Source organism: Chelonia mydas, chromosome 26, assembly GCF_015237465.2.
Source record: "Chelonia mydas isolate rCheMyd1 chromosome 26, rCheMyd1.pri.v2, whole genome shotgun sequence".
Classification (NCBI taxonomy): domain Eukaryota; kingdom Metazoa; phylum Chordata; order Testudines; family Cheloniidae; genus Chelonia; species Chelonia mydas.
Genome location: NC_057859.1, coordinates 15,362,111 through 15,376,898, shown reverse-complemented (window position 1 = coordinate 15,376,898; position 14,788 = coordinate 15,362,111). Strand labels below are relative to the sequence as shown.

The 14,788-nt window shown below is 56.3% G+C and overlaps 1 protein-coding gene across 3 annotated transcripts; it reads left to right on the top strand.

Annotated features, from left to right (window-relative positions):
• Positions 1-2,409: 2,409 nt before the first annotated feature.
• LOC102932918 (interleukin-1 receptor antagonist protein) lies at positions 2,410-13,708 on the top strand. 3 transcript variants are annotated; one of them, XM_043536325.1, is made up of 5 exons: positions 2,410-2,660; positions 10,407-10,467; positions 11,451-11,539; positions 12,073-12,197; positions 12,496-13,708. In XM_043536325.1, the coding sequence occupies exons 2-5, from the start codon at positions 10,448-10,450 to the stop codon at positions 12,703-12,705; spliced, it is 444 nt and encodes a 147-aa protein (XP_043392260.1). In that variant the 5' UTR covers positions 2,410-2,660; positions 10,407-10,447; the 3' UTR covers positions 12,706-13,708. The 3 variants fall into 3 exon arrangements, with proteins under 3 accessions (XP_043392260.1, XP_043392259.1, XP_027687801.2); XM_027832000.3 differs by lacking the exon at positions 2,410-2,660 and adding an exon at positions 9,471-9,676; XM_043536324.1 differs by lacking the exon at positions 2,410-2,660 and having other exon boundaries at positions 7,331-10,467.
• The last annotated feature ends 1,080 nt before the right edge of the window (positions 13,709-14,788 follow it).

Here is a 14,788-nt window from a genome sequence, read left to right as displayed (position 1 = left end):
AACCCAGGCTGAACCAAGCCACAACAGCACCACCTTGAGTCCAGGTGCAAGCACAGCAGTGACTAATGACAACCCCTTAGTCTCTAGTAGTATGGGAGGAGGTGGTGAGCTCACCAGTTATGTTAGGACTGAGGCATGGCAAGGGAATGAGAGATTTATTAAGGAGGCAAAGGTCAATGGTGTTGAATGCATGGGATGGCGAGATACTGGCTCTGATGTGACTATAGTTAAGGGACATCTGGTGAAGCCAGAGGACATAGTGCCATTACCGTCCCATACTCCCCTGGCAACATCGGAGTACTCTGTGGACCTGCCGATGGCTAGAATCCATCTTGAGTGGGATGGCTTTACAGGGGATGTGAATGCTGCTGTCTGGGATTTAATTCCGGCTGATTGGTAGGAAATAACCTACTGAAGGTGCCTGTCTGAGTTAAGGTGGTAACCAGGTCACAAAGAGAGTTTGGGTCTGTGCAGATACCCTAACTGATGGCAGTGAGGGGGACTGCAAACAGACAGAGAGTGTCTCCCAGGATGGATCAGGTGAGGGTTTATCTGAGGTATCAGAGATGGTTCTGAATTCGAATGAAACCCAGAAGGAATTCATTATGGCCCAGCAGAGTGATGTATTACTAGAGAGAGCCAGGAATGATGCTCAAAGTCAGATCCCAGCTAGTGAAGAGAGAGGCAGGTTTTTCATGCAGGACGTGCTGTTGTATAGGGAGCCTCCTAGGGGAAGGAAGCATTCCCAAGCAGCAGTTCGCAAACAGCTTGTGGTACCTGAGAGTTATCGCAATGATTTGTTGAAGTTGGCTCATGATGGTCCATTTGCAGGACAGCTGGGTATAGGCAAAACACGTGACAGGCTAGAGCAAAATTTTCACTGGCCTCACCTTTTTAGATCAGTGAGAGAGTACTGCAGGAGCTGTGAACTGTGTCAGAAGCGTAAGGGGTTAAGGGGGCCTAGCAAGGTGCCCCTCCAGCCTCTGCCCATTATTGGGGAGGCTTTTGCCAGGGTGTCTGTGGATATTGTGGGACCACTCCCAAAACCTTCAAGGAATGGGAAAAAATACATCCTTGTATTGTTAGATTTTGCTACCAGATACCTTGAGGCTGTAGCATTGTCTAATATTGAGGCAGAGACAGTGGCAAGAGCCTTGTTCTCTATTTTTAGCAGGGTGGGTTTTCCCAAGGAAATATTGTCTGACCGTGGCTCTAATTTTATGTCTGTGGTTTTCAGGCAGTTGTGGGGGTTATGTGGGGTGAAGCACCTGAAAACTGCTCTTTACCACTCTCAGACTAATGGTCTGGTGGAAAGGTCCAATGGAACCCTGAAGTCAATGTTGAAAATGTGTATGGATAGATGCCAGAATGACTGGGATGTTATGCCGCCGTATCTACTCTATGCATTGTGATAAACTCAGGACAGACGGCTGAAAGGGGAGGTGGGGTAGAAAACAGTCCCAGAAGGTTAAAAGGCTCTCCTCCCTATCAACTGGGGAGGGGTGACTACAGGTCAATCAGGTTCACCTGAGAAGAGGGTTAACAGAGATCAGGTAGGATCAGCTGAGAGGGAATTAACCTGAGGTCAGTTAGGATCAGCTGATTCCAACTAAGGGCTGTGTCAAGGTTCCTTCCCCACTCTGAACTCTAGGGTACAGATGTGGGGACCTGCATGAAAACCTCCTAAGCTTACTTTTACCAGCTTAGGTTAAAACTTTCCCAAGGTACAAACTATTTTACCTTTTGCCCTTGGACTTTCGCTGCCACCACCAAACGTCTAACTGGGTTTATTATTGGGAAAGAGCCGTTTGGAAACGTCTTTCCCCCCAAAAATCCTCACCAAAACCTTGCACCCCCCTTCTGGGGAAGGCTTGATAAAAATCCTCACCAATTTGCATCGGTGACCACAGACCCAAACCCCTGGATCTTAAGAACAATGAAAAAGCAATCAGGTTCTTAAAAGAAGAATTTTAATAGAAGTAAAAAGAATCACCTCTGTAAAATCAGGATGGTAAATACCTTACAGGGTAATCAGATTCAAAACATAGAGAATCCCTCTAGGCAAAACCTTAAGTTACAAAAAGATACAAAGACAGGAATATCCATTCTATTCAGCACAGCTTATTTCCTCAGTCATTTAAAGAAATCATAATCTAACGCATATCTAGCTAGATTACTTACTAAGTTCTAAGACTCCATTCCTGTTCTATCCCCGGCAAAAGCATCACACAGACAGACAGACCCTTTGTTTCTCCCTCCCTCCAGCATTGAAAGTATCTTGTCTCTTCATTGGTCATTTTGGTCAGGTGCCAGCGAGGTTATCCTAGCTTCTTCACCCTTTACAGGTGAAAGGGTTTTTCCTCTGGCCAGGAGGGATTTTAAAGGTGTTTACCCTTCCCTTTATATTTATGACAGGCTGCCTGAGACCTATTTAAACCTGCCCCTGGTGGGAGAAGAGTGGGAGAGAGAGAAGGAGTCAAGTTGCCAGTAGGAGCAGCAAGACAGCAAGCCCCACCATGGGGGAGAGAGGCTGCATTCCCTCCCATAAGGGAGAAAAACAAGCCCAAAAGACTGGCGGAGAGAAGGAACGGACTGCCCCTGTGCAGCCAAGAGGAACTATTTTACCCCAAGCCCATCTCACCAAGGCTAGAAACAGCTGAGTGAGTCTGGTGCCACCAAGAAGGTGCCTTGCCACAGCATACAGAAGCGTGCCCCAAGAGTCTATAGGGTTTGGGAGGCAGGTCTGGGGGCCCCTAGATCTGATTCGTGACTCATGGGAAGGAATGTTGAGAAGGCAGCGCAGCCAGGGGCTGAGTATGTGGCTCAGTTCAAGGAGAGTTTGCAGGAGATGATGAAGTTGGTTCAGCAGAATCTGAAGGAGAGCTAGGGTACTCAGAAAGCCTGGTATGACGGAGATGCTAAGAAAAGAGCATTTGAAATAGGGGACATGGTGTTGGTGCTAGATCCTGTCGGGAAGAACATAGTGAAAGATGTTTGGACTGGACCCTTGGAGATAGTGGAAAGGATTAATGAGGGCACCTATGATGTGAGGAAACCCCAGGGCCGGGAAGTGTGCAGACCGTGCGTGTGGACAAAAGGAAGGCCTACCATGAAAGGGAGGTAAATGTGAATGTGATTTGCTGTGCTGAGGAAGAGGCAGTGTCCGTCCCTTTGACTGACGTGGTGGTGGAAAGCCAGGAGGAGACACCCCTTGAGAGCACTAAGGTGGGAAAGGGTTTGACCGCCGCGCCCTCCCCCCCCCTCCCCCCCGCCCCAAAAGGAAGGAGTTGCTAATGATGTGGAAACACCACAAGCGAACATTCTCCAACAGGCCAGGGCTCACTGATAGGATGACATGCTCCATTCAGACAGTGGGTCCCCGCCCAGCTCCTAGCAGAGCTTACAGGGCCAAGGGAGAGATGCAGAGACCGATCCAGGAGGAGGTGGAAAGCATGTTAACGATGGGAGTAATCACCAAATCCAAGAGCCCCTGGGCTTCTCCCATTGTGATGGTGCCCAAAAGGCTAAAACCATGAGATTTTGTGTGGATTATAGGAAGCTAAATCCTCTAACTCAGCCCGACCCTTACCCCACACCCAGAATAGAGGATCTATTAGATACACTGGGGAGGGGGGCGAAGTTTATAAGCACCCTGGACCTGACTAGGGGGAACTGGCAAATACCCCTAGATGCTGATGCAGGAGAAAAGTCCGCTCTCATAGAGGAATCTGGCCTGTATGAGTTCAAAGTGCTGCCCTTGGGATGTGAAATTCAGGGGCTACTTTCATGAGACTTATAAACAAGGTCCTACAGGGATTTGAATCTTTTGCAAGGGCCTATATAGACGACCTAGACATCTTCAGCAATTCGTGGCAAGTTCATCTGAACCACATAGGGATTGTGTTGCACTGGCTCAGGGAGGCCAACCTAACCGTTAAAGTTTCTAAATGCAGAGTGGGAGCTGCTGAGGTGACCTACCTGGGGCACAGGGTGGGCAATGGGCAACTGTACCCTGAGCCTTTAAAGGTGGAGGCCATTAAAAATTGGCCTACCTCTAGAATTAAAAAGCAGGTCCAATCGTTCATTGGTTTGGCCAGCTATTACAGGAGGTTTGTAAAAGGATTCGGTGACATTGTTGCACCCATCGCAGACCTGATGAAAAAGGAAAAGCCAGACTGGGTGCAATGGATGGAGGCCTGTGAGCAGGGATTTCAAAGCATAAAGAGTGCTTTGGCCAAATTTTGCTGATGCCAGATGCTGACTCAGGCCACGTCTGATGCTACAGCACTGTAGATGCTTCCTGCGGCAACAGAAGGGGTAATCCACCTCTCCACGCGTGTGCCAGCAGCTAGGCTGGTGAAAGTGTTCTTCTGTCGCCCGAGCCATATCTACAGCGGGGGTGAGATTGGCACAGCAGGGGAGTGCTGTGCTATGGCACCCTAACTTTTAAGTGTAGACCAGGCCTTGGAGCATTGGGCCCGGAAAGAGCAGAACAGGGCTCCCGCAGGGGTCTGGCCTGCTGGACTCACGGTCAGAGATAGGGAACGCTGGCATCGAAGGCCCTGTGGTGGAGGCCGTGGGCCTGCCCCTGTGGAGCTGTGTGGATTCCTGAGCCCTGGTACACTAAACTGGTCACTCCCAAAACTGGTTACAGGCCTGGCATCAACCCTGTGAATCCAGCTGGCCGGCTCCCAGCCCCTCTAGTTACTGGAGGAATAATACTCATTGCTAGGGTTGCCAGGAGTCCAGTTTTAGACCGGAATGCCTGGTCGAAAAGGGACCTTGGTGGCTGTGGTCAGCAGCGCTGTCCGGGCCATTAAAGGTCCGGTCGGCGGCTCAGCAGGCCTAAGGCAGGCTCCCAGAAGCAGCAGCGTGTCCCTGCTCCGGCTCCTGCTCATAGGAGCAGCCAGGGGGCTCCGCATGCTGCCCCTGCCCCAAGCACCGCCCCTGCAGCTCCCCTTGGCCGGGAACCACAGCCAAGGAGAGCTGTGGGGGCAGTGCCTGCGGGCAGGGCAGCGTGCAGAGCTGCCTGGCCGCGTCTCTGCATTGGAGACGGAGGGGGACATGCTGCTGCTTCCGCAAGCTGCTTGACGTAAGTGCCACCCAGAGCCTGCACCCCTGAGCCCCACCCGTGCCCCAGCCCTGATTCCCCCTCCTGCTCTCTGAACTCCTCTATTCCAACCTGGAGCACACTCCTGCACCCCAAACCCCTCATCCCCAGCCCCACCCCAGAGCCCTCACCCCCAGCCAGAGCCCTCACCTCCTCCCGCACCCCAGCCCCCTGAGCCAGCCCAGTGAAAATGAGCAAGTGAGCGAGGTTGGGAATGCGAGCGACAGAGAAAAGGGCGAGTGGAGTGAGCTGGGGCGAGGCCTTGGGGCAGAGATGTTCGATTTTGTGCAAGTAGCCCAGGGGTGGCCAACCTGTGGCTCCGGAGCCCCATGCGGCTTTTCAGAAGTTAATAGGTGGCTCCTTGTCTAGGCACCGACTCCGGGGCTGGAGCTACAGGCGCCAACTTTCCAATGTGCGGGATGGTGCTCACTGCTCCACCCCTGGCTCTGCCACAGCCCTGCCCCCACTCCACCCCTTCCCGCCCCCTCCCCGAGCCAGCAGTGCCCTCGCTCCTCCTCCCCAGAGCCTCCTGCATGCCACGAAACAGCTGATCTGGAGGTGTGGGGTGGGAGAGGGAGGCGCTGATTGGTGGGACTGCTGGTGGGTGGGAGGCACTGGGAGCTGGGGGGAGTGGGAGCTGATGGGGGCTGCTGACATATTACTGTGGTTCTTTGGCAATGTATAGTGGTAAATTCTGGCTCCTTCTCCGGCTCAGGTTGGCCACCCCTGAAGTAGAAAGTTGGCAACCCTACTCATAGCTGATGCCCGATGTCCTTTCTGGGCAGATCTTGGGGGACTAAATTCACTGCTCTTTTCCACCAAAAGGACATCTCCTCCGGGCAGGGGGTGCCAAGGCAGCAGGGCCTCGCGTGGGGGCTAGCCAGCACCTGCTCTGCCCTGTTGCAATGTCACCTGGGCCCTCACAGCTTGTGTGATCCACCCACGTCCCAGGGTGGTTTACAAGACCCACTGAGGTTGCTGCCAGGCAGGTCCCCATGCAGCACACTAGGGCCGGGCTCTGTCACCAAACGAGCCTGAAATATTTATTAGAAACAAAGGGAATTTCCTGGCCCACAACTCCGCTCCTCCTGTGTTGTGACTGGCCAGAGCTAGCCGTCGCCTGGAGAGAGGGGACTGAGACGGGGGCTGTTTAAAATGAAAGCTGAACTTTGCAGGTCTGGAAAAACAATATTAAGGTTCCTAGTTACACAACCCTCGAACCCTGGGCGGGCTGGGAATGCCCCATTTGCGCCTGCAACACAAAGTCTGGATCTGGTGTTTCCCAGTCTTCACTAGCCCACCCTGCCTTCTGTTGAGAAGGATACACTTCAACCTAACTGGAAATAACTTCCAACGAGTGGCGAAATCGGATACTGCTCCTACTGCCCGGAGAGTTGTTTAAGAAACTACCTGTTTCACCCCAGAATGGCTTCACTCAGGAAACACCCAGGGGGCAGTCTCCTAGGGGAGAAGTTGATTTGCACCCCTGCTGTAGCACGTACAGTCGGCAAGCTTCGCGGGTGACTCTGTGCTTTGCAACACAATAAAACCTCAGTCCTCTCCTCCTTGAAATCAGCAATGTTCCCTAGGCCTCCAATGTCTGGGGCACAGTCATAGTGACAGTCACGCCCCCGTGGCCTCGTGCAGGGCCTGACAAGACACTTCTCACAGGATGTGACGGGCGGATGCAGCAGTGACTGCTGTGGCAATCTCAGTTCCTGTGGGACCAGGCCAGCTCTTCCCCTTTGGGCAGGAGCAGCAGACAAGGCTCTGCATAAATAAGACATTCCTTTTGCATCTGTGTTGCTGGGGAATTGAGGGTCGGGTAGCGACAGCTCACTTCATCGGATGCATTCACGAAAGCTTGTGCTCAAATAAATTTGTTAGTCTCTAAGGTGCCACAAGTCCTCCTTTTCTTTCTCCTGGGAACATGTCACAATTCTAGATCTCAGGTCATTTATTCATAAGTCAAGACAACGTTCTGAAATCGAGCCAGAGACTTGTACTGGCTCATCTCTCCCCCCTTCCCCGCCCCGTCCCGCCACTTTTGATTCATCCCCCACTGGCTCTTTTCAGCCCTGCCTTGAATCATAGCCTCAATCCCATTTCCTTCCTCTGTGCCCCTGCCCAGGTCTGATTCATGGCCCCGCTCCTGCTCATGGCAGGGGGCCACTGCTGTCCAAACAAATCTTCCGCCCGCCCACTAGGGAAGGAGATTGCTCAGGCAGGGAGGAAGACTAGACATGGCATGGAGGGCTCGATCTTGCGCTCACAGATATCAGTGAGAGCTTTGACACTAACAAATTGGCTGTCTGAAATTCCCAGGCCCCTTGTGCCCTTCACCCCTCTGGCAGACGGGCACTGGACAGAATCACAGCTGTGTTCATCTGGAGGACATCTAGCTTTGCTGATCTGACCGCTATTATCTGGATTGGGGTAGCACCTAGTTACGGACCAGGCCCCCATGTGCCAGGCGCTGTACATTATCAGGTGTATTACGGTAGAGCCTAGGTGCCCCAGGCACAGAGAGAAAACCTCAGAGAGGCTGAGGCCTGACTACGTGCCTCCCAGCCGAGTTCTGCTGCTGCTTCCAAGCTCTGAAGCAAAGATAATGGCCCCGTGGCGAGGTCCTTCCGCGGCGGTGACGACAGTAGGAACTAGGGACTATTTAACCAGACAACCAGGGGGAAAAAAGAACAACTAATTTAGCACATACATTTGCTGAAGTCCTGGAAAGCCAGGGAAGGCCTCTTCATTCTGCCGCATCCTGAGGAACTGGATCCGGGACTCCAAATTAACAACTGCCTGCAAGGACGCTCAGTGCCCCTCAGAGAGAAGCAAAAGGAGCAGGTTCTCCAACTGGTGGCCACTTTTCCAAAGGTATTTGCAGCTCGTCCGTGGCCCAGCATCACATTAATGCAGAACCTGGTGAAGTAATACAGGACGGGTTCCAACCAATCCCCGACAAATTGAGGGGGGCTGTCAAGGCCATGTTAGAACTCGGGGTAACAGAGGAATCCCTGAGCGACTGGAGGAGTCCTGTTGTGCTGGTTGCAAAGCCGGATGGCTCCCTGTGTTTCTGGGAGGACTTCGTTCCTACTCCATGTTGTGGATGGACGAACTCTTAGGCCAGCTGGGAGAAGCCCAGTGCATCACCACTCTGGATTTGACAAAGGGATACTGGAACATCCCCTTATCACTGGACTCTCGGAAGAAGACGGCTTCCCCTACACCACTTGGCCTAATTCATTTTAAGACGATGCTCTTTGGGTTACAGGGGGCAGTGGCCCCCTTTTCAATGTTTGGTGGACCAATTACTCCAACCACATAATCAACATGCGGCTGCGTACTTGGACAATGTAGTCATCTCCAGCAAGGATTGGGATTCCCATCTGGACAAATAGCGGCCCTTCCCTGATCACTGAGGGAAGCTGGGTTAATGGCTAACCCAGTTTGTAATAGGGAAAACAGGAATCCCATTATCTGGGATACATGGTCGGTGGAGGGCAAGTCCACCCCTAGATGGATAAGGTCTATGCCCAATGGGCACACAAGTTCGGGTCTTCCTAGGCCTAGCTGGCTACTATGACTGATTCATACCACGTTCACCACGATAGCAGCCCCACTGACTGACCTAACCAAGGACACTGCCATCAGGGTCGGAGCAGTGCTCTGCATGGGGGCGGGTACCCGAGGAGCAGTGGGCGGTCCCAGGCCTTCCAGCCATTGGGACGACTGTTGCTGGTGTGATGCCATCTGCGTGAGCAGTCGTTGTGCTGGCGAGTCAGCCGGCCGGTGCAGGAGCCGGTTCACCTCCGTCGCTCTTTGCACTGCAGCGATGGTTACAGTCCTCCCCACTTCTGAGACTGCCTCGTCAGCTGCTCTCCGGCCGTCTCCTAACTGTCTCCCTCTAGCCACCTCCAATTGGCCCAGCCCTAAAATGGGTCAAGCAGCCCTTAAACTCCAGGGCGTTTGTTGTCTCCCCATCAGTTCCTTAGAGGCAGCCTGGCCCGGTTGTTGCTCCTCCACTATCCCAGGCCTTTCTGCCTCCCCATCTCACTCTGTCCTCCCTCCTTTATAGCTGTGGCTGCCTGCGGGCCTCCATGACTGTCAGCCTGGTGCCTCTCTCCCTGGGCTCCACCTGGTCACCCGTAATGGGGCTCACAAAGCCCAGGGCTGTGCTGGGTGGCGGGGGCTATGCCGGAGTGCTGAGTGTACTGTCTTGCGGCCCTAGTGCCTGGGGAGAGGCGCCCAACTGCCGGCCCCAGTTTGCCAGCCTGGGAGATTCTGGCAATGTCTTCTCCCCGAGTTGGCAGCTCTAGCTTCCTGCCCAGCATGGTTTGCATGTGAAGCTGAGTGTGCTCAAACACAGGCTGGTCACGCTCGAAGGCCCCCTCCTGCCTGGAGCAACATTGTGCAACAACAGCTCCCCGCCGAGCCAGCCTTCCCAGGTGTGACCCCGCCTCCTCTCGCTCCAAGCAGCATAAATAGGCAGGCGAAGCTCAGCAAGAAATCAGACTGGAGGCAGGTGAAGAATGGGCGACTCGGAGCCACGGGCGGGCCTGGGTACTGTATTGCCATCAGCAAGCTACGGCTGCGAAGGGCTTTGTCTTCTGCTACTGCTCTGCTGGGCCTTGCGGCTCTCCGGGGCTTTTCTCCTTCCTCTTTTGCCAAGAGTGCATTTGATCTCCTTGTAGCTGGATCCCGGAGGCAGGCTGCCCCGCCCACCCGAGACGCAGCGCCCAGGCAGGACAGGCGTTTGCAGCGCGACCACCGTGTTTTCAAGCCAGAGAATGGGCTGATATATTGAGACCTCGGTGGCGGGCAAGCGAGCGGCTCCGCAGAGCCAGCCCGCGGCCAATCAGGGTCATTTGATTTTCTTTGAATAAGTGACCGCTTAGTTGTAAACAGGTGAAACCCCAGCTCATTTCTAAACAAGTCCCCTCCAGCTTGAATTTTAGCTGCGTTTCTCTGACCATAGTTTTCATTCCCTCCAAGGCGACACACAGGAAACAAAGGTCACCGCAGTGCGGAAGTTGCAGCGCAGCTGGTTACGACACCGGCTGCAAGGCGTGCAGGTTGACAATTACGCTAGTGGAAATTTTGATACCACAGAATGAGTTACAATGATGTACATTGCGGGCATGCGGGAGCATGTGACGGCCGCTATAAAGAGACCCATACTGGCCCAATGGCAGAGTAGATCCACAGAGCAGGGGCAGCCGGTGCAGGATGGGTTGTCCGGTGTGTTGGCTCAGTTACCTGATAGTGCTTTTTCTCTGCGGTTTCTGTTCAGAGGCACATCCGTCCGAGATTCATGAAAAGCCAGCCGCCCAGATGAAAGTCTTCAAGTACCGGTAAGTGATTTCTGCGTCCTGGCAGCACAGGGCTGCAGAGTTCAGATCCGTGGCCGAGCGTCAAATTGGCCGATTGCGAGGATTTTCACAAGGCGGACTGGTTCCCTGTGGTGGTTGCTCTCTGTATTGTGGTAGGGCCTTGGAGCCCCGGTCCTGGAGCAGGGCCGCGTTGTGCCAGGTGCTGCACAGACACGGATCAAAAAGATGGTCCCTGTCTCAGGTGGTTCACAAGGGACTGGGCAGCTTGTGAAAACGAGCGCAGATCCTAGAAGTGCAGGGAATTTTGGTCCCCACCGCCTCTGAAACTTTGTGCCGTTTACTGTCCTGTGGTGTTCAAAACCAGTCTCAGCCTCCCAGGCAGGGTGGGCACGGCCCCACGCAGCATAGGCCGCCGAGCACACAGCTCAACGAGCAGGTGAGGGGGGAGGCAGGCGTGCGTTGGCGGTGACAGGCGGGACGGGTTGGGTGTGACAAAGGGGATGTTCAGTGAGACCAGGCACCCATCAGCTCCTCAGCAATCCAGGAGCAGGATCCCTGAGCTCACTGCCAGCAGAGTGGGGCCTATGGGAGGCCCGGGGCTGGCGGGTCCATGGGGCCATCGGCCCGTGTTGTCTTGTGGCACTGCTGGGTCCAGGGGCACTGAGGGCTGTGCAGAGAGAGGCTGACACGGCCCTGCGTGGATGCTTTCATTTGGGCTTGGAGCAGGTTATATCTGTTTAGTTTAGATCAGTTGGGAACCGGTGCTGGGGTGGGGTATGGGGGGGGTAGGGGTTTGGAGGGGCAGCGCAGGGTGCTGGGCATTGGAGGGAATGGGCAGGGTGCTGGGGGGGTTCAGTGCTGGGGCGGGGTGTTGGGGGGCTCAGTGCTGGGGATGGAGTGCTGGGGTTTGGATGCTTGGGGCACTGGGGGGTTGGAGGGGAGGGGCGGAGTGCTGGGGCTGGATCTCGTTTGCGGCTTGTTGGCTCACACTCGCTGCCTTTCAGCCTTTGGGATGTGGCCCAGAAGTCTCTCTACCTGCGGAACAATCAGCTGGTCGCTGGCTATTTGCAAGGGCCCAACTCTGCGCTGGAAGGTGGGTCACACCCGTTGCCCTTCCCCCCCGCCCCCCGCTTCCCCTGCCCTGGGCGGGCGAGGGGCTGGGAGCCTCCTGGGCAGATCTTCTGCTGGGCACCGTGCCACCACCCTCGCCTGGCAGCCAGAGCCTCCAGCTGGGCCTGGCCAGGCCCGCCCTGCCCTGGGTGCCTCAGCCTGGCTCTATCTCCCCGAGCTCCGTGCAGTTTGCAGCCATTGAGCAGTGATGCTAGAGCTCTAGGCCCGTGGCCCCAGGGCTGGCAGCGCAGACCCCCCTCTCCCACTTGCCATGCTAAGTGCTAACCAGGCCAGTCTGGTTTTATTCCCCGTGGGCCAAATCCGGCCCCTTTGGCATGCTGGGGGCTCTGGCAGTTAGGTCACCTGGGTGGTCTGAGAGCTAGCTGGGCTCTCCCACCCTGGGACTCGCCGGGGCAGTAATTTCAGCTGATGGGCGAGAGGCCTGAGCCGAGTGGGGCCTTGTGAGGGGCAGGAGGATCTGTCCTAGGGCTCACCCTCCCTCCCTTCTCCCCACAGAGAAAATTTGCTGGGTCCCCAACCGCTCCTTCGAGCGGGAGAAGTTCCCCATCATCCTGGGCGTCCAGGACGGGCGCCGCAGCCTGGCGTGTGGGACAGGCGCCCTGCCCGCGCTGCAGCTGGAGGTGAGTGGGGACCCCACCTCCAATCTCTGTGTCCTACACCCTCTTTCCCTTGCCACAGGACCCCTCCCTGCCAGGGCTCCATTCCCCCGGCCCAGGCCTGGCTGCAGCGCAGGCTGGTGGCGGGTGCTCGCATCCCGCCCTGCTCCACTGGAGTCCAGATCTCTGCCCACCCCATTGGTGACCTCCCTGCCCGGCACCAGTCCGAGCCCCTCCCCGCTCAGTACAGACCAGCCCCAGGCCCTGGCTGGCACCCGCGGGAGAGTCTCCGTCCCTCACCAGCCTCTCCCCTCCTGCGCAGGACGTGAACATCACGGAGCTGTCCCGGGGCGGTGAGGAAACCACCCGCTTCACCTTCTTCCGCTCCTACAAGGAAGGCATGTGGCGCTTCGAGTCGGCTGCCAACCCAGGCTGGCTGCTCTGCACCTCCGCCCAGTCCAACGAGCCCCTGGGCCTCACCACCAGCCCGGACGCTGCCCATATCGTTGACTTCTACTTCCAGCTGTGCTGAGCCCAGCCGCCCGGGAGTGTGCCCCGGCCCAGCCTCCCCCCGGCTGTGTAGGAGGAGACCAGCTGGGTCGGGAAGGGCTGCACGACCTCTCCCTGACGCAGCCGCAACCTGCTGGGGCACAGGAGACAGAGCCATGTCCTTAGGACTCCTGAGTCCCAGCAGGAGGGCACCGGGGCCTGATCCTGCCAGGAACTGAGCGCCCTCCCGGTGGGGGTGTTTCAGTGCACCCAGCCCCTTGTAGAGCCAGGCCGTACGCTTCAGCCAACGTGCCCCAAAGGGGGGCCCGATCCTGGGGGCCCCTCTCCAGAGCCGTGGAGCCTTTCCAAAGGGGCCTGCAGGCGTCCAGTGGCAAGATGGCCCAGCGGTTCGAGCACTAGCCGGGGACTTGGAAAACCCTGCTCTGCCAGACTCCCTTGGGCAGATCCCGGAGCCGCTCCGTGCCTTAATTTCCCCCCCTGTACAATGGGGACACCAGCCCTGCCCCCCGGGGTGTGTGAGGGTAACTCCATGGGGGGGGAGGGATTTCTCAGTGGTTTGAGCATTGGCCTGCTAAACCCAGGGTGGTGAGTTCAATCCTTGGGGCGGCCATTTAGGGATCTGGGGCAAAAATTGGGGATTGGTCCTGCTTTGAGCAGGGGGTAGGACTAGATGACCTCCTGACGTCCCTTTCAACCCTGATAGTCTATGATTCTATGATTCATTAGCCACAGGCTCTGGTGCTGGGGGCCAGACAGGGCCCATGGACAGGAATCCCAGAGCAGGCGGGTGTCTGGCCGTGGGCCCGACAGAGCCGCAGCAGGATGTTGCCATGGCAGCACTGTTCCGGCTGGGCTCAGTGTCTCCCAGCGGTTCTGCTCTGCATGGCTGCGGAAGGGCCGGCTGCCCTGGAAGGGGATCTGGATGCGCGCCCTCGCTGTGTGACTAGCTCGTCCCACTGGAGAGCTCTGGCCCCATGGATCCCCCCAACCCCAGCCTGGCTTTGAATAAACGTGGAAAGTAGCTACCCATGCCTGAGCGACACTGTTGAGTTGAGATGCACCTGCCACCCTCTGGGCACAACTCCCATCAAACGCCCCAGCTGGGCCATGCTGGAGCCCTCCCCCAGCCTGCTCCCCACGACTTCCAGGCTGGATAAACACAGGGGCTGATTCCCTGCAGGGCTTTGCTGGAGTAAGGAACGAAAGAGGCAAAGACAAGCAGGACTCCTGGGTTCCATTCCCTACTCGGCTACCCACTTGCTTCCCCACTCAGTGCCTCAGTTTCCCCAGTGGTCACATGAGACTAGTGCTCCAGGTCTATAGCCAGGTCCTGAGCTGGTGTCCATGGGTGCTGCTCCATCAGAGTCAAGGGGGCTGTGCCAGTCACAACTCCCACACATACAGTGCTCACTCCATGTTACCATTCTCCCCCACCCCCCCGGGGGGATCCCATGTGCAGAGGAGAGCTGGCATGTTCCAGCTCTCCTCGCTCCCTGGGCCCGTGTGGGATATGTTCCCCCTGCAGGGAAAGTGCCCTGTGCACTCTACCATCCCAGCTTTACAGGCGGGCATGGGAGCACTGTGGAATAAGCCTGTTGAACACGGGGGCTAGTGCATGGTGGGGGGCAGAGGAGCTGCCCCAGGGAATGGGACTGTTCAGGTACCAAAACCAGGGGAAGGGATTTTATACAATGCACCTTCAGCCTGGGGAACTCACTGCCACATGATGTCATAGAGGCCAAGAGCTTGGCGAGGTTCCACCAAGGATCCATTTATCCTGAGTGAGACTGTTCAGAGCTACAGAACTGAGCCACTTCAGGGGCTGGATTCATCCAGGAGAGGGGCTAACACAGCAGCTGGGATCTGAGCCCCTTGCCCCTGGGTCTGACAGGGTCAGGGGGAAACGGCTCCCGGGGGTGGGTGGTCCTGAATGGCCCCTGGAGCGGCTGGGAGCGGCCCCATGGCAGACAGGCCCCGGGGTGGGCTGGGCATGGGTGCGATGTCCGTGCCCTTTGTGGATAGAGTCTGGGAAGGGGCTTGGCACAGACGCCACTGCTGATAAACAAGTTGGGCCAGTTTGCAGGCAGGGGACTGGGGCAAGAGAG

Coding starts and splice junctions, on each gene's coding strand:
- LOC102932918 (XM_043536324.1), top strand. CDS start 10,343: ATGGGTTGTCCGGTGTGTTGGCTCAGTTACCTGATAGTGCTTTTTCTC. Junction 11,540..12,072: donor GCCCAACTCTGCGCTGGAAG/GTGGGTCACACC, acceptor TTCTCCCCACAG/AGAAAATTTGCTGGGTCCCC. Junction 12,198..12,495: donor TGCCCGCGCTGCAGCTGGAG/GTGAGTGGGGAC, acceptor CCTCCTGCGCAG/GACGTGAACATCACGGAGCT.